The sequence below is a fragment of the Pseudophryne corroboree genome, chromosome 3, assembly GCF_028390025.1.
Source record: "Pseudophryne corroboree isolate aPseCor3 chromosome 3, aPseCor3.hap2, whole genome shotgun sequence".
NCBI classification, from domain to species: Eukaryota; Metazoa; Chordata; class Amphibia; order Anura; family Myobatrachidae; genus Pseudophryne; species Pseudophryne corroboree.
Window position 1 is genome coordinate 334,884,637 of NC_086446.1, and position 19,103 is coordinate 334,903,739.

At 48.3% G+C, this 19,103-nt stretch overlaps 1 protein-coding gene across 2 annotated transcripts in view; it reads left to right on the forward strand.

Moving 5' to 3' along the window:
• The window catches only part of LOC135055465 (potassium voltage-gated channel subfamily S member 1-like), a 29,011-nt gene extending 14,864 nt beyond the window's left edge, over positions 1-14,147 (forward strand). Inside the window, exons 2-3 of one of the 2 annotated variants that reach the window (XM_063959580.1) lie at positions 13,696-13,796; positions 13,987-14,147. In XM_063959580.1, coding sequence (XP_063815650.1) covers positions 13,696-13,796; positions 13,987-14,008 — 123 coding nt within the window. In that variant the 3' untranslated portion in view covers positions 14,009-14,147. Of the gene's footprint in view, positions 1-13,695 lie in introns of both variants that reach the window. The other variant, XM_063959579.1, reaches the window with a different exon arrangement.
• The last annotated feature ends 4,956 nt before the right edge of the window (positions 14,148-19,103 follow it).

Here is a 19,103-nt window from a genome sequence, read left to right on the forward strand (position 1 = left end):
TGACGTGGGTAACCGGGAATTGTTGGCTATTAAGGATGCACTCGAGGAGTGGAGACACTGGCTTGAGGGGGCTAAGTTTGTGGTCTCAATTCTCACTGACCATAAGAATCTGGCATATTTAGAGTCAGCGAAGCGTCTCAATGCCAGGCAGGCACGATGGGCTTTGTTTTTTGCTCGCTTTAATTTTTTGATAACATATCGCCCTGGGTCAAAAAACATCAAGGCTGATGCGCTCTCGCGGAGTTTTGCTCCAATCCAGGAGACCACCGAGGAGCCGTTGCCCATTGTTTCCCCATCATGTATTAAAGTGGGCATTACCCAGGACCTCTTATCATTAGTCCTTAGAGCACAGGAGCAGGCTCCTCCAGACCTTCCGGTTGGTCTTTTGTTTGTGCCTCCTAGGTTAAGACAGCGAGTGTTCCTGGAATTCCATGCCAAGAAGTCTGCAGGTCACCCGGGTATTGCCAGAACTCGGGAGTTGCTATCTAGGGCGGTGTGGTGGCCCTCGGTGGCTAACGATGTGGATCAGTGGGTTCGGGCATGTGACATCTGTGCCCGAAATAAGACTCCTAGAGGGGTTCCTGTTGGCCCACTACATCCACTCTCTATCCCATCTAAGCCATGGACCCACATTTCAATGGATTTTGTGGTGGACTTGCCCAAATCCTCGGGGATGACAGCCATCTGGGTTGTCGTTGACAGGTTTTCGAAGATGGCGCACTTCGTTCCACTGGTTGGGCTGCCATCGGCCAGACGCCTGTCTGAATTATTTATGCTGCATGTTGTGCGTCTCCACGGGTTGTCACTTGATGTGGTCTCTGACCGCGGATCCCAGTTTGTGGCCAAATTCTGGAGGGCATTTTGTTCCGATCTCCAGATTTCTGTCAGCTTGTCGTCGGGCTACCATCCGCAGTCTAATGGGCAGACTGAAAGGGTGAACCAGTCCTTGGAGCAGTTCCTCAGGTGTTATGTCTCCAAGTGTCAGACTGACTGGGTTGCTCATCTGTCCATGGCGGAGTTTGCCTATAACAACGCGGCTCACTCTGCTACAGGGATCTCTCCCTTCCTTTGTGTGTATGGGCATCATCCTAAGGCCAATTCTTTTGACCCCCTGGACTCCACGCCTGGTGGTTCCTCTGTGGTTTCGGTCCTTAGAGGTATTTGGCGGAAAGTGAAGAAAGCCCTTGTGTCTGTGTCATTAGTGACCAAAAGGGTTTTTGATAAGCGGAAAAGACCCTGCAGCTTCAAATTAGGAGACTTCGTCTGGTTGTCTACCAAGAATTTGAAGTTGAGACAGCCATCTCATAAGTTAGGCCCCCGGTTCATCGGCCCTTATAAGATCACCAGGGTTATCAATCCGGTGGCATTTCAGTTAGATCTGCCCCGTTCTTTGGGTATCAATAAAACATTTCATTGTTCCCTTTTAAAACGGGCGATTAGTAATCCTTCTTCCAGTGGAAGACCTTCCCCTCTTCTGATACGTGGCCAGAGGGAGTTTGTTGTTGAAAGGATTCTTGACTCCAAGGTGGTTCGGGGTCGGCTGTCATTTTTGGTGCACTGGAAGGGGTATGGCCCGGAGGAGCGGTCGTGGGTGCGCAGTTGTGATCTTCATGCCCCCAGACTGATACGCTCTTTCTTCTCGCAGTTCCCCGATAAACCCGGTGGTAGGGGTTCTTTGACCCCTCGTCAGAGGGGGGGTACTGTTAGGGTCTCCTGCCCTGTGCTGCCACGCCGTCATGGCAACCGGGAGACAAGTGCTAGCGGAGTAACCTGAGCGCAGCTGATACTCCGGTTCGGGTCTTTTGCTGTGCAGTGGTTATAGGCTCTGTGCATGGCAGGGGATCCGGTGCTGGTTTTTGTGCTCACAGTCTGTGAGGTCTGAGTGGGGCGTGGACAGCACCTGCTTTATAAGGCCTCTTTTCAGGGTAAGCAGATGCTGCTGAATCTTTGTTGGTTAGTCAGTTTCTGAAAGTTAGCCAGTACTGTGTAGCTTTGTATTTGTTTGTTGCTTACTGCAAATAGGCCTGGGGATTTGGTATTACACTCTGCCAATCCAGACCTAGCAGTAAGACTGGAGTCAGTCGTTTAGCTTGCTGGGGTTCTGTTACTACTCTGTGAACTTAGCAAGTTTGCGGCTGTATTCTAAGACTTGCCTGTCTAATCCTGTCTCACTGTGCTAGGTGTCAGGGGTCAGTTTAGTGGCAGTAAACCGAACCTGTGCACTGCAAGTGAGAATTAGGATTGTGGAGAATCTCCTTGTGTCTATCATTCCATCTCTGACCAAGGAGTTTACTGCCACACCCGTTGGTAACCCTTTAGGGTTTTGCTGTTGCCCTTAGCAACAGCATTTCGGGTTTTCTATGTATTAAAACACAACATCTTGCTTTTCACATCTGAGCAGTTCTAATACAAGGGAGATACCCAGTTCCTTAGCCTCTGGGCTTCTCTGTTCACGTTGTGTGTATTTTGTTACCCTACCACCTTCTGTGTACGTTATGTCATATTCCCTAGTCTGTCTGTGAGTCCATTTGTTTTGCATAACAGTTCAAACACCAGTACATTCCTGCAGGCACTGGAGTGCATAACAGTCCTGACACCAGTACTTTCCTGCAGGCACTGGTGTGCATAACACTCTACCTCTGCCTCTGGGCAGAAAGGACGCGCCTCTAACCCGCTTGCCTTTCTGGGGCCGAAAGGACTGTACCTGATAATACGGTGCTTTCTTTGGCTGTGAGGGAACATGGGGTAAAAATGCTGACTTCCCAGCTGTCGCTGTGGAAACGAGGTCCGAGAGACCATCCCCAAACAATTCCTCACCCTTGTAAGGCAAAACTTCCATGTGCCTTTTAGAATCTGTATCTCCTGTCCACTGCCGAGTCCACAATCCTCTCCTGGCAGAAATGGACATTGCGTTTATTTTAGATGCCAGCCGGCAAATATCCCTCTGTGCATCTCTCATGTATAAGACAGCGTCTTTAATATGCTCTACGGTTAGCAATATAGTGTCCCTGTCTAGGGTATCAATGTTTTCCGACAGGGAATCTGACCACGCAGCTGCAGCACTGCACATCCATGCTGAAGCAATAGCCGGTCTCAGTATAATTCCTGAGTGTGTATATACAGACTTCAGGATAGCCTCCTGCTTTCTATCCGCAGGCTCCTTTAGGGCGGTCGTGTCCGGAGACGGTAGTGCCACCTTTTTTGACAGACGTGTGAGCGCTTTATCCACCCTAGGGGATGTCTCCCAACGTGACCTGTCCTCTGGCGGGAAAGGGTACGCCATTAGTAACTTTTTAGAAATGACCAGTTTCTTATCGGGGGAAGCCCACGCTTCTTCACACACTTCATTTAATTCATCAGATGGGGGAAAAACCACTGGTAGCTTTTTCTCCCCAAACATAATACCCTTTTTTGTGGTACCTGGGGTAATATCAGAAATGTGCAACACATTTTTCATTGCCGTAATCATATAACGAGTGGCTCTATTGGAATGTACACTAGTCTCATCGTCGTCGACACTGGAGTCAGTATCCGTGTCGACATCTGTGTCTGCCATCTGAGGTAGTGGGCGTTTTAGAGCCCCTGATGGCTTTTGAGACGCCTGGGCAGGCACGGGCTGAGAGGCCGGCTGTCCCACATCTGCTATGTTGTCAAACCTTTTATGTAAGGAGTTGACACTGTCGCGTAATTCCTTCCACATGTCCATCCATTCAGGTGTCGACCCCGCAGGGGGTGACATCACATTTATCGGCACCTGCTCCGCCTCCACATAAGCCTCCTCATCAAACATGTCGACACAGCCGTACCGACACACCGCACACACACAGGGAATGCTCTGACTGAGGACAGGACCCCACAAAGTCCTTTGGGGAGACAGAGAGAGAGTATGCCAGCACACACCAGAGCGCTATATAATGCAGGGATACACACTGATTTTTCCCCTATAGCTGCTATAATACACAGTTTGCGCCTAAATTTAGTGCCCCCCCTCTCTTTTTTACCCTATTGAGCCTGGAAACTGCAGGGGAGAGCCCTGGGAGCGTCCTTCCAGCGGAGCTGTGAGAGGAAATGGCGCCAGTGTGCTGAGGGAGATAGCCCCGCCCACTTCTCGGCGGACTTCTCCCGCTTTTTTCAGGATATTTTTGGCAGGGGATTTTACACATATATAGTCTTACTGACTATATATTATGTGTTTTTTTGCCAAGTTAAGGTACTCTTATTGCAGCCCAGGGCGACGCCCCCCCCCCCCCCCCCCCCCCCAGCGCCCTGCACCCATCAGTGACCGGAGTGTGTGGTGTGCATGGGGAGCAATGGCGCACAGCTGCAGTGCTGTGCGCTACCTTAATGAAGACCGGAGTCTTCAGCCGCCGATTTCCTGGACTTCTTCTTGCTTCTGGCTCTGCAAGGGGGACGGCGGCGCGGCTCCGGAACCGGACGACCGAGGCTGGGCCTGTGTTCGATCCCTCTGGAGCTAATGGTGTCCAGTAGCCTAAGAAGCCCAAGCTAGCTGCAAGCAGGTAGGTTCGCTTCTTCTCCCCTCAGTCCCTCGTAGCAGTGAGTCTGTTGCCAGCAGATCTCACTGAAAATAAAAAACCTAAATATACTTTCTTTTCTAAGAGCTCAGGAGAGCCCCTAGTGTGCAACCAGCTCGGCTGGGCACAAAATTCTAACTGAGGTCTGGAGGAGGGGCATAGAGGGAGGAGCCAGTGCACACCAGGTAGTCCTAAATCTTTCTTAGTTGTGCCCAGTCTCCTGCGGAGCCGCTATTCCCCATGGTCCTTACGGAGTCCCCAGCATCCACTAGGACGTCAGAGAAACAATGTTATTTTAATGATAAGGGTGGCACTAAATGTGCAGGAGATTATACTTTTACATGACTTGCTCAGTGCACATCTCCCATTGTTCCTGCTATTTCACACACCCAGGTTACAGCGGTGTCATCTGAGTGACAATATGGGGTGGATTCTGCGTCGGACTGGCTGACCGGGGAACCGCTTCCAGTCCATTTATAGGATAATGTTTAGAGCAGAGGTTCTCAAACTCGATCCTCGGTACCCCACACAGTGCATGTTTTGCAGGTAACCCAGCAGGTGCACAGGTGTATTAATTACTCACTGACACATTTTAAAAGGTCTACAGGTGGAGCTAATTATTTCACTTGCGATTCTGTGAGGAGACCTGCAAAACATGCACTGTGTGTGCCCCCGAGGACCGAGTTTGAGAACCTCTGGTTTAGAGGCACCTCTGCACTCGCACCTGCAATCACCTGTGATGCAGGCAGGGGCGGATTGGGATGGAAAACCAGCCCATGAAACTTATGGAAGCAGCTCTAATGGCGGTGCAGCCAGATTAGGGGGTTAGGTATGTTGAGGGGGGTGGGATCCCTCTTCATAGGGTCTGACAGTACGCAATAGCGGCCTTCCTTGCATCTTTTGCTGCAGTTTTGTCTGAGACCAGGGGCAGATTGAGAACTAAAAGTGGCCCTGTAAAATGTTATAAAAGTGGTTGGAAATGGGCAGCACAAGTTATAACATACTGTGTAGCCATGGCAGCATCACTGGATAGCAGAGTTGCTGTACTGCAGAGATGAAATAACAGAATGAATAGGGACTATGCAGTGTACTGAGTGCGGTGATCTACCTGTCATGTGGAGGGGGAGCGGGGGACATGACAACACACATAACAGGCCCCAGAGACACATCTGCCTACCAGGAATCTTCCTGATGAGCCCTTTGGCCAATCCGCCCCTGGATGCAGGCAGCCAGTGTAAAGAGCTGGGTGCTTCTAAACACTGTCCCAGCATAAATGGTCCGGAAGCAATTCCTCAGTCAGCCAGTCCGACGCCGGGAGGATTGTCCACTAGTGTAGAACACACGCCGTGTTTAGTGTGCATCGAGTATGATTGGTGAATGGGGCACCCTGTCTGCACGGTATGTAATATTCTTATTACTTGGTGCATTAATGAAACAAATGTAATAAAAAAAAAACAATACATGTAGGTAACAAAAAAGTAGCATCAAATGATATATAGAAAAATGAGTTGATAAAACAGTTGTTCCCTTTAAATAAGAACTTCATGAGACATATTAGAGATGCACACTAAACAATCCAGCTCTAAATTAAACTTATGAAATAAAGATAAGCAAAGCTTTTATAGTGCTTTCAGCCTAACCAATGCAATGTGGGCAATTCTTTTTTGGAGACATGCCCTTTCAAGTAAGAGAAAGCAGACATTTTAACACCACTCAAATGGTCCAGTGCACCTGGTGAGACATTCAGTAATAGCTTATTTGTGGGACTCTGGGAATGAAGTCACCAGTGTTCTGTGTCTCTTGGCATATACAGTACATTCTAGTCACTTTCAGCTAATATCACATATCGCCTAGTGCACTATAGAGGTGTAAAACAAAAATAATCTCCCCGCTCCAAAGAGGGCCTTATTCAGAGATGTACGCAATGCCGATATTTGCGTAGTTGAATGATTATTGGTCGCACTGTACATGTGCTGTCGCTCACAGTGAGGATCTCTTCGCAAAGTGGTTCGACAGTCAGAGACCATTTGGGGGAGGTGATGGGGAGCGGTAGCAAAAATACAGGTGTGGAGCGACCGTTTTTGGGGCCTGTCTTAGCCTACAAATGCTATCCCATACACAGAAAACATGGCGCCAGTGTCTCATTTCCCATGGCCATACAGTTACGCAGATGGTCTATTATTGAAGGATCTGCATTCACTACTGGGTGTTTGTCAGTGACGTGCGGTGAGGTCAGGCAGGTGACACAGAGCCTTTCCTGTTATACTACCGTATAAGCAAGAGTTTTTACTATATAAAGTATATGAAATAGACAAAGAATATAATAGAAATATCTTCTTTGCATTATTCTAATAATTTTTATAGTCAAAACTCTGGAGTAAAAAGTCTATGACAGATGAGACACTGCCTCCCATGCCTATCTTATCTGCACATCTCTGATCAAAACTCACCAAATTCCTAGCAGTATATACTGCTGCACCTGTATATAATGCCCACATGCACCCTTTTGCTCATATATTGTGTGTAAATCTGGCTCTGGTGCTAGCCAGTGCCTTCCAAGCCATTTACCTCACCGCACGTCCCTGGTGTTTGTACATAGGGCCTAATTCAGCACGGAACGCTGCTCCAACAATGTTCGCATGCTGAAGCCCTGTGCAGTGTGCAAATGTGCAGAAGTGTGTGTGCACACAGTGAGGTGCGATGGCATCTCACATGTGCGAACGCCTCTGCCTGACGTACAGAGGTGTGGGAAGTGGGCATTGCAGCAGTGTTTCGGGGCAATGTTGCAGGAGCGTGGTCTGGACAATGTAGGAGTGTCCGGTCAGCCGATGCGGGGTGGGCCGCATCGGCTTCATGATATCACACACAGCCGATGTAACCCGAAGCATGGCGGGTAGCCATCTGCCTTAGCAACTAGGCTGCATAAGCAGAGGGTAACCCTAAACATGCAAGAGCATTGCCGTCTTGCGATGCGCTCGCATGTTTGCAGGGGGGAGGGAGGGCTGGACCCAGCATGTGGGCAGACTTGCCCTGTGCTGGGCGTCCCCTCGCATGTCAGAGTAAAGGGTTGTAGATGTGCAATTTTTCACACATCTACAACCCATGCTGAATAAGGCCCTAAGTTGCTTGGATCTGCAAAGCTGCCGGTGGGTGTCTCAATCCATTTCTAGGCGACTACAACATTAGCATTTTCGTTCATCCACTGCATACGGGATTGCAGCTATGAATACATTAGCATACATCTCTGAATCAGGCCCAGAGAACATTAAAACACACACACACCCTGTTGGCAAATGAGTGGTGTCAGCAAGAACTGCCCCATATTTTGCTTTTGGCTCGCTGCAGTGTGACTGCCATTTTATGACACAGCGATCAATTGGCACTATAGGGGTCATTCCGAACCGTTCGCATGCTGCTGTTTTTCGCAGCCGTGCGAACGGGTTGGTTCTGCGCATGCGCGGCGGATGCAATGAGCTGGCGCGTCATTGGGCAATGACAAGAAGAACGAAGAAAGCGATCGCTTCTGCGATCGCAAGAAGATTGACAGGAGGAAGGCGTTCCGGGGCGTAAACTGACCGTTTTCTTGGAGTGGTGAGTCCAACGCAGGTGTGTCCAGGCGTTTGCAGGGCGGGTGTCTGATGTCAATTTTGGGACCGGACAGGCTGAAAACATTGCAGCGGGTAAGTAACTTGAAAGCTACTTAGAAACTGCACAAAATGTTTTTGCATAGCACAGCTGCACAAGTGTTCGCACATGGTTTTGCCCAACTGCACAGTGCCCAACTGCTAACAAATTTGCTGCCGCGATCAACTCTGAATGACCCCCTATGGAGGTCATTCCGAGTTGATCGCTCGCTAGCAGTTTTTAGCAGCCGTGCAAACGCATAGTCGCCGCCTACGGGGGAGTGTATTTTAGCTTTGCAGGAGTGCGAAAGCCTGTGCAGCAGAGCGCCTGCAAACACATTTTGTGCAAAACAAGACCAGCACTGTAGTTACTTATCCTGTGCGATGATTGCTGCGACGAGTGACGCGGTTATGACGTCAGATACCCGCCCAGCAAACGCCCGGCTACACCTGCGTTTTTCCAAACACTCCCAGAAAACGGTCAGTTGACACCCATAAACACCCTCTTTCTGTCAATCTCCTTGCGTTCGACTGTGCGATTGGAATCGTCGCTAGAACCAGTGTAAAACCACAATGGACTTCGTACCCATACAACGCACATGCGCATTGCGATGCATATGCATGCGCAGATTAGCCTTTTTTTCACTGATCGCTACGCAGCGAACAACGGCAGCTAGCGATCAACTCGGAATGACCCCCTATGTCTTTAGCATGTGAGCTGAAACCAGAGCACCCTGAGGAAAGCCACACCAACTCACCACAGACAGCACCCTGGTTAGAGTCAAACCCACAAGCCCAAGTCGAAAACAGTCACACAGTGGTCACCATTGCTGCAATGGTGACCACTGTGTGACTGTGTTCGACTTTTAGTTACAGTAAGTGGCACAAAAAAAAGAGAAGACATCTTATTAGATTTAGACCCATATGTCAATGCCAATCCTATTTATTTTATTTTCAATTGAAATACTATCAGGCTTCTACTGATGTTTCTATACATGCTTAGTAGCGAGACACTGGTTGGGACCACTGGCTTATACAGTATAGAGCATAGTTGTCAACTATCCCAATTTCAAGGTCAGGTTGACATGTTAAAGACTTTACCCTGGACATAGCTTATTTTGTATGTCACATCATACAAGACATGCCTACTCCCCTGGCAGGGCCGAAACTAGGATTGCTCTCACCCGGGGCAAGACAGTAAATTTGCGTGCCCCGCCCCCAGTACAGCCACTTATAAATGTTACACCACAGTACAACAGCTTATACATGTTACACCGCAGAGGATACACTTATGCACATTACAGCACAGAGGAGCCGTGTATACACATTACATAGATTGTATAGGGGGCACACTGACACAAAAACAGATTGTATATGAACACATTGACACACACAAACTGTATACGGACCAGATGCACACTGACACACACACACTGTATAGGGACCAGATGCACAATGAAACACACACACTGTATATGCGGACCAGATGCACACGGACACACACACACTGTATATACAGACCAGATGCACACTGACACACACACACTGTATAGGGACCAGATGCACAATGAAACACACACACTGTATATGCGGACCAGATGCACACTGACACACACACACTATATATACAGACCAGATGCACACTGACACACACACACTGTATATACAGACCAGATGCACACTGACACACACTCACTGTATAGGAACCAGATGCACAATGAAACACACACTGTATATGCGGACCAGATGCACACTGACACACACACACACACACACACACACACACTGTATATACAGACCAGATGCACACTGACACACACACACACACACACACACTGTATAGGGACCAGATGCACAATGAAACACACACTGTATATGCGGACCAGATGCACACTGACACACACACACTGTATATACAGACCAGATGCACACTGACACACACACACACACACACACACACATACTGTATAGGGACCAGATGCACAATGAAACACACACACTGTATATGCGGACCAGATGCACACTGACACACACTGTATATACAGACCAGATGCACACTGACACACACACACACACACTGTATGGGGACCAGATGCACACTGACACACACACACACACACACACACACTGTATAGGGACCAGATGCACACTGACACACACACACACACACTGTATAGGGACCAGATGCACACCGACACACACACACACACTGTATAGGGACCAGATGCACACTGACACACACACAAACACTGTATAGGGACCAGATGCACACTGACACACACACACACACACAGTATAGGGACCAGATGCACACTGACACACACACTGTATAGGGACCAGATGCACACTGACACACACACACACACGTTGTAGAGGGGGAGCTGTCTGGCAGAGAAACATACCTCGTAAATCTCCTCTCTGTCACAGGTTCAGTCCCCTCTCGTTCAGAGTCCACGCTGCTGCACTGTGTCCCTCCCTCGGTTCCCAGGCATGGGGGAGGGCTGTATGCACTGCTCAGGGCTGCCGGAGACTGCTGTGAACGTTCCCCTGTCAGAGGAGCCTGCAGTGCTGCAGCGTGAGTGACAGTGACTCATTCACTGTCACTGACTGCAGCCAGCATGCCCTCATCAGTCCCGCGCGCAAGGGTTCAAACCTGCCAGCCGCTGCCAGACTCTCCGTCCTCTCTCTTTCCTCCTTCGATGCGTGATGCGTGTGACAGCATCGCTCAAGGTGCCCTCACATAATTTTGGCTGCGGAAACAGCCTCCCTAGCGCCCCCTCGTTTTAGCGCCCGAGGCGCGTGACCCCCTAGCCGCCCCCCCCCCCCTAGTTACGGCCCTGCCCCTGGAAATTGCAGATGAGTCACAATGTCAGCAAGTTTTCCTGAACACCCAGGAGAGTAGACCACCCTCCCAGATAACTACACTTCCTCATGGGTATATTGACACAATTTGCAGTGAATTATGACAATGCTGTATGTCCCCACCGCCTGCTCTGTGTTACTGAGAATTGTAGCCCTACGTAGTAGGGGGAAAGACATAATTGCGCAGACAATGCCATCATGCAGACTGCCCTTGCCACTTGGACCTCCCCTCCAGGAACTTCCAATGGGAAAGTAAAAATTGTCAGCAAGCATGCATTGTATGCCACTGTAACAATCTGTATTCTCCAGGTTTAATTTGAAGAATTCCTAGAGTGTAACATTATACCAAGCTCAGTGATCATATAACAGTGGGGACTATAGTGCATATATTACAATAGGAGTCATTATATCCATGCAGACAGTATGGCACATGATGTTCTGCTATGCACTACAAGTGATATCAAAATATTGTAAATATTGTATATGATGCATATCTAGCAACTGTCCCGATTCCAACGGGACAGTCCCGCTTTTCGGACACTGGGGGTCATTCCGAGTTGTTCGCTCGCAAGCTGCTTTTAGCAGCTTTGCACACGCTAAGCCGCCGCCTACTGGGAGTGAATCTTAGCTTCTTAAAATTGCGAACGAAAGATTCGCAATATTGCGATAAGACATCTCTGTGCAGTTTCTGAGTAACTCGAGACTTACTCGGCATCTGCGATCAGTTCAGTGCTTGTCGTTCCTGGTTTGACGTCACAAACACACCCAGCGTTCGCCCAGACACTCCTCCGTTTCTCCAGCCACTCCCGCGTTTTTCCCAGAAACGGTAGCGTTTTTTCACACACACCCATAAAACGGGCAGTTTCCGCCCAGAAACACCCACTTCCTGTCAATCACATTACGATCACCAGAACGAAGAAAAAACCGTGAGTAATATTCCTAACTGCATAGCAAATTTACTTGGCGCAGTCGCAGTGCGGACATTGCGCATGCGCACTAAGCGGAAAATCGCTGCGATGCGAAGAAATTTACCGAGCGAACAACTCGGAATGACCCCCACTGTCTTGCTTGCGGGCCACAGTGTCCCGTGTTCAGGGGGGGCCGGTTGGGACAGCTAGTGATCACCGCTGCCAGTGATCACTGAATAGATGCCGTGCGCATGTGCTTGGCATCTTATCATTGCAGGGAGGTGAGGCGGGTGCTGCCCAGCAGCTCAGGGAGCACTGGGCACGTCCCCTAAATGTAAAAAATGTGGGTTGTGCTGTGAGGTACTGACCCTTTTTTTTTTTAGGACACCACCCTTCTTCAGAGGCCCCACACCCTTTTTGGGCGTGGATGCGCCTCAAGTTGGGAGGTACACAAGTTGAGAGGTATGTATATGTAAATATCTAGCACGTCCCTAGCAAATCAGTCTAGCATGTTAATCCCTTATATAGAGGTCTAAAACAGGGGTAGACAACCTGTAGCACTCCAGCTGCTGTGGAACTACACATCCCAGCATGCCATTTCAGTTTTCCTGTTAGGGCATGCTAAAACTGTGGCAGGGCATGCTGGGATGTCTAGTAGTAGTAGCACAGCATTCGAGTAAGATAATTACCAGGGCCAGATTAACAATGATGTGGGTAGAGCTCAGTTCTAGGCCGTTTATAATAATAGGCCCACAGGCTTCACTGGAGACGTGTGCATAATCATATCACCATATTATACATTCCGTATTAGCCGATGCCTATGTCACCGACCGTGAATGTCACAGCTTTGGTCAGCTTGGCTACTCAATCGCTGTGCCTTATGCCAGGATGCACCTGGTGTGTAGACATGTGTGCGCCTTCTGATATGTTGGATCCAATCTATAAATATATGAAGCAGAACTTATTACAGGTTGAGTCTCCCTTATCCAAAATGCTTGGGACCAGAAGTATTTTGGATATCGGATTTTTCGGTATTTTGGAATAATTGCATACCATAATGAGATATCATGGCGATGGGACCCAAGTCTAAGCACAGAATGCATTTATGTTTCATATACACACAGCCTGAAGGTAATTTTTAGACAATATTTTTAATAACTGTGCATTAAACAAAGTGTGTGTACATTCACACAATTCATTTATGTTTCATATACACCTTTAAGACACAGCCTGAAGGTCATTTAATACAATATTTTTAATAACTTTATGTTAAACAATGTTTGTTTACATTGTGCCATCAGAAAACAAAGATTTCACTATCTCACTCAAAAAAATTTGTATTTCAGAATATTTGGATATGGGATACTCAACCTGTATAGCAATTATAGGTTCATATATAGCAATAATTGATTTTCCTTATGATTGCTGTTTTTATTAATATTCATAGAGGGGATTTTCTTGAATATTTGTGGGCGGGTTTATGGGGCATTTCAGTAGGATCCTGTACAGTGCTGGTTGTACCGTGACAGGAGGCGGACTCAGGTTTTCCATCCTCACTCCATCATGGCTGAAATGTAGTAGAATTCTGAAATTTTAAGAAAATATTTTAGGGACATTTTATTTTAAAAATGTAAAAAAGTGTTTCAGTTGTCGATTGCTAACAACATCGATCTTTAGATGATAGATTTGTGACTTGTGGGCATCTACAGTATTAACATAAATCACAGCCCATTATCTGCTTCTACTGTTGTGTTTTCTTCTGTTTTTTAGCATAGCTACAGAGAAGTGGGCATACTGCTGCTTTACCTGGCGGTTGGTGTCTCTGTCTTTTCTGGAATAGCATACACTGCGGAGCAGGATGAAGACACAGGGTTCGACACTATACCTTCATGTTGGTGGTGGGGAACCGTAAGCATGACCACCGTAGGCTACGGAGATGTTGTGCCTGCTACTGTAGCTGGGAAGTTAGCGGCTTCTGGCTGTATCTTGGGTGGAATATTGGTTGTGGCATTGCCAATAACCATCATCTTTAACAAGTTTTCTCACTTTTACCGAAGACAGAAAGCTTTGGAGTATGCAGTGAGGAACAGTGACAGGAAGCCATGCAAAGAGCCTGATGTCGATTGTGAGAAGGAATCAGAGACCTTTGCAGAACTTTAAATAGGATGCCAATGATTAAAGATACAATATGCACGTCATCAAATGCAGACATGTATACATTATGACATGCTTCTTTTCTCCATTTGTTAACTTTGAATGCTGAACTGAGTAACCTTGTAAAATATATACTGTTTATGCTGCTAATGCCTTTACGGATGTGATATGGGAGCCCACTGGTCGGGATGCCAGAGGCTACATGACTGACACTGGCATCCCGACAATAAGAATGCCGACAGGGGATGGGGTAATTATTTTCCCCCTCCCCTGTCCACTACCCTAACCCATCTGGGGTGGCGTCTAGGGCTAAGATGGTGAGGAGCTAAGGCTCAGGGGGATGACGGCTATGGCTAACCCCCCCCCCCTGGACCCTATCCATAGCACCGATACTTACCTTCGGGATGTTGGTGGTTGGCGTTCCGGCGCCAGTCACATGATCGTTAGGATGCTGGCCGCATCCAACCTTTACATAGGCATAGATACATACCTGAAAAGCAATTCTCACCATTGTCAACTTTCGCTCATGTTACAGAAACAAAACCCCAAACAGCCAATATTTTATACTGTAACCAAACATTTTCTTTAAGGGTAGCTTCAGGTGTGCCACAAAGCATATAACACTCACATGCAAAGATGCCACCACAACCCAGATGTCAAAGCATTTGCCATTTACAGTATAGTAGCCAAACACCACATCTAACTTATCAACTTCAATCTTTAATTTCCCACAATCCACCTAAAGTATAGCGCAAGCAGCATTTTATCATTTTACCCTTAATGAAAGATGAAATCATATCATTTTCTCTATCGTCCTAAGTGGATGCTGGGGTTCCTGAAAGGACCATGGGGAATAGCGGCTCCGCAGGAGACAGGGCACAAAAAAGTAAAGCTTTACTAGGTCAGGTGGTGTGCACTGGCTCCTCCCCCTATGACCCTCCTCCAGACTCCAGTTAGATTTTGTGCCCGAACGAGAAGGGTGCAATCTAGGTGGCTCTCCTAAAGAGCTGCTTAGAGAAAGTTTAGTTTAGGTTTTTTTTCTTTACAGTGAGTCCTGCTGGCAACAGGATCACTGCAACGTGGGACTTAGGGGGAAAGTAGTAAACTCACCTGCATGCAGAGTGGATTTGCTGCTTGGCTACTGGACACCATTAGCTCCAGAGGGATCGAACACAGGCCCAGCCGTGGAGTCCGGTCCCGGAGCCGCGCCGCCGACCCCCTTGCAGATGCTGAAGCGTGAAGAGGTCCGGAAACCGGCGGCTGAAGACTCCTCAGTCTTCATAAGGTAGCGCACAGCACTGCAGCTGTGCGCCATTTTCCTCTCAGCACACTTCACTGGGCAGTCACTGAGGGTGCAGAGCGCTGGGGGGGGGCGCTCTGAGAGGCAAATATAAACCTTATACAAGGCTAAAAATACCTCACATATAGCCCATAGGGGCTATATGGAGATATTTAACCCCTGCCTGACTGGAAAAATAGCGGGAGAAGAACCCGCCGAAAAAGGGGCGGGGCCTATCTCCTCAGCACACGGCGCCATTTTCTGTCACAGCTCCGCTGGTCAGAACGGCTCCCAGGTCTCTCCCCTGCACTGCACTACAGAAACAGGGTAAAACAGAGAGGGGGGGCACATTAATGGCTATATATATATATATTAAAGCAGCTATAAGGGAGCACTTAATATAAGGATATCCCTTGTATATATAGCGCTTTGTGGTGTGTGCTGGCAGACTCTCCCTCTGTCTCCCCAAAAGGGCTAGTGGGTCCTGTCTTCATTAGAGCATTCCCTGTGAGTTTGCGGTGTGTGTCGGTACGTGGTGTCGACATGTATGAGGACGATATTGGTGTGGAGGCGGAGCAATTGCCAAATATGCAGATGTCACCCCCCAGGGGGTCGACACCAGAATGGATGCCTTTATTTGTGGAATTACGTGATGGTTTATCTTCCCTTAAACAGTCAGTTGAGGACATGAGGCGGCCGGACAATCAATTAATGCCTGTCCAGGCGCCTCAAACACCGTCAGGGGCTGTAAAACGCCCTTTGCCTCAGTCGGTCGACACAGACCCAGACACGGGCACTGATTCCAGTGACGACGGTAGAAATTCAAACGTATTTTCCAGTAGGGCCACACGTTATATGATTTTGGCAATGAAGGAGACGTTACATTTAGCTGATACTACAGATACCGTAAAACAGGGTATTATGTATGGTGTGAAAAAACTACAAACAGTTTTTCCTGAATCAGAAGAATTAAATGACGTGTGTGATGAAGCGTGGGTTGCTCCTGATAAAAAGTTGATAATTTCAAAAAAGTTATTGGCATTATACCCTTTCCCGCCAGAGGTTAGGGCGCGCTGGGAAACACCCCCTAAGGTGGACAAGGCGCTCACACGCTTATCCAAACAAGTGGCGTTACCCTCTCCTGAGACGGCCGCACTTAAGGATCCATCAGATAGAAAGATGGAAGTTATTCAAAAGAATATATACACACATGCAGGTGTTATACTACGACCAGCTATAGCAACTGCCTGGATGTGCAGTGCTGGAGTAGTTTGGTCAGAATCCCTGATTGAAAATATTGATACCCTAGATAGGGACAATGTTTTACTGTCGTTAGAACAAATAAAGGATGCATTTATCTATATGCGTGATGCACAGAGGGATATTTGCACACTGGCATCTCGGGTGAGTACTATGTCCATTTCAGCCAGAAGAGCCTTATGGACACGACAGTGGACAGGCGATGCGGATTCAAAACGTCACATGGAGGTTTTGCCGTATAAAGGGGAGGAGTTATTTGGAGTTGGTCTATCAGACTTGGTGGCCACGGCTACTGCCGGGAAATCCACTTTTTTACCTCAAGTCACTCCCCAACAGAGAAAGGCACCGACCTTTCAACCGCAGCCTTTTCGCTCCTACAAAAATAAGAGAGCAAAGGGCTTGTCGTACCTGCCACGAGGCAGAGGAAGAGGGAAGAGACACCAACAGGCAGCTCCTTCCCAGGAACAGAAGCCCTCCCCGGCTCCTGCAAAAACCTCAGCATGACGCTGGGGCCTCTCAAGCGGACTCGGGGACAGTGGGGGGCCGTCTCAAAAATTACAGCGCGCAGTGGGCTCACTCGCAGGTAGACCCCTGGATCCTGCAGATAATATCTCAGGGGTACAGGTTGGAATTAGAGACGGATCCTCCTCATCGTTTCCTGAAGTCTGCCTTACCAACCGTCTCTTCCGAAAGGGAGAGGGTGTTGGAAGCCATTCACAAGCTGTACGCTCAGCAGGTGATAGTCAAAGTACCCCTATTACAACAAGGAAAGGGGTATTATTCCACTCTATTTGTGGTACCGAAGCCGGATGGCTCGGTAAGGCCTATTCTAAATCTGAAGTCCTTGAACCTCTACATAAAAAAGTTCAAGTTCAAGATGGAGTCACTCAGAGCAGTGATAGCGAACCTGGAAGAAGGGGACTTTATGGTATCCTTGGACATCAAGGATGCGTATCTACACGTTCCGATTTACCCCGCACACCAGGGGTACCTCAGGTTCATTGTTCAAAACTGTCACTATCAGTTTCAGACGCTGCCGTTCGGATTGTCCACGGCGCCTCGGGTCTTTACCAAGGTAATGGCCGAGATGATGATTCTTCTTCGAAGAAAAGGCGTATTAGTTATCCCATACTTGGACGATCTCCTAATAAGGGCAAGGTCCAGAGAACAGCTGGAGACAGCTTTAGCACTATCTCAAGAGGTGCTAAGACAACACGGGTGGATTCTGAATATTCCAAAATCCCATTTAATCCCGACAACTCGTCTGCTGTTCCTAGGAATGATTCTGGACACGGTTCAGAAAAAGGTTTTCCTTCCAGAGGAAAAAGCCAAGGAGTTATCCGATCTGGTCAGGAACCTCCTAAAACCAGGAAAAGTGTCAGTACATCAATGCACAAGAGTCCTGGGAAAAATGGTGGCTTCTTACGAAGCAATTCCATTCGGCAGATTCCATGCAAGAATATTCCAAAGGGATCTGTTGGACAAATGGTCAGGGTCGCATCTGCAGATGCACCTGCGAATAACCCTGTCACCAAAGACAAGGGTGTCACTTCTGTGGTGGTTGCAGAAGGCTCACCTATTAGAAGGCCGCAGATTCGGCATTCAGGATTGGATCCTGGTGACCACGGACGCCAGCCTGAGAGGCTGGGGAGCAGTCACACAAGGAAGAAACTTCCAGGGAGTATGGACGAGTCTGGAAAAGTCTCTTCACATAAACATTCTGGAACTAAGAGCAATCTACAATGCTCTAAGCCAGGCGGAACTTCTCCTGCAAGGAAAGCCGGTGTTGATTCAGTCGGACAACATCACGGCGGTCGCCCATGTAAACAGGCAGGGCGGCACAAGAAGCAGGAGTGCAATGGCAGAAGCTGCCAAGATTCTTCGCTGGGCGGAGAATCACGTGATAGCACTGTCAGCAGTGTTCATCCCGGGCGTGGACAACTGGGAAGCAGACTTCCTCAGCAGACACGATCTTCATCCGGGAGAGTGGGGTCTACATCCAGAAGTCTTCAACATGTTAATAGACCGTTGGGAAAGACCAATTGTAGACATGATGGCGTCTCGCCTCAACAAGAAACTGGACAAATATTGCGCCAGGTCAAGAGATCCACAGGCAATAGCTGTGGACGCACTGGTAACTCCTTGGGTGTACCAGTCAGTGTATGTGTTTCCTCCTCTGCCGCTCATACCAAAGGTATTGAAGATCATACGGCAAAGAAGAGTAAGAACAATACTAGTGGTTCCGGATTGGCCGAGAAGGACTTGGTATCCGGAACTTCAAGAGATGCTCACGGACGAACCGTGGCCTCTACCTCTGAGAAGGGACCTGCTACAGCAGGGTCCCTGTCTTTTTCAAGACTTACCGCGGCTGCGTTTGACGGCATGGCGGTTGAACGCCAGATCCTAAAAGGGAAAGGCATTCCAGAAGAAGTCATTCCTACCTTGATTAAGGCACGGAAGGAAGTCACCGTGAAACATTATCACC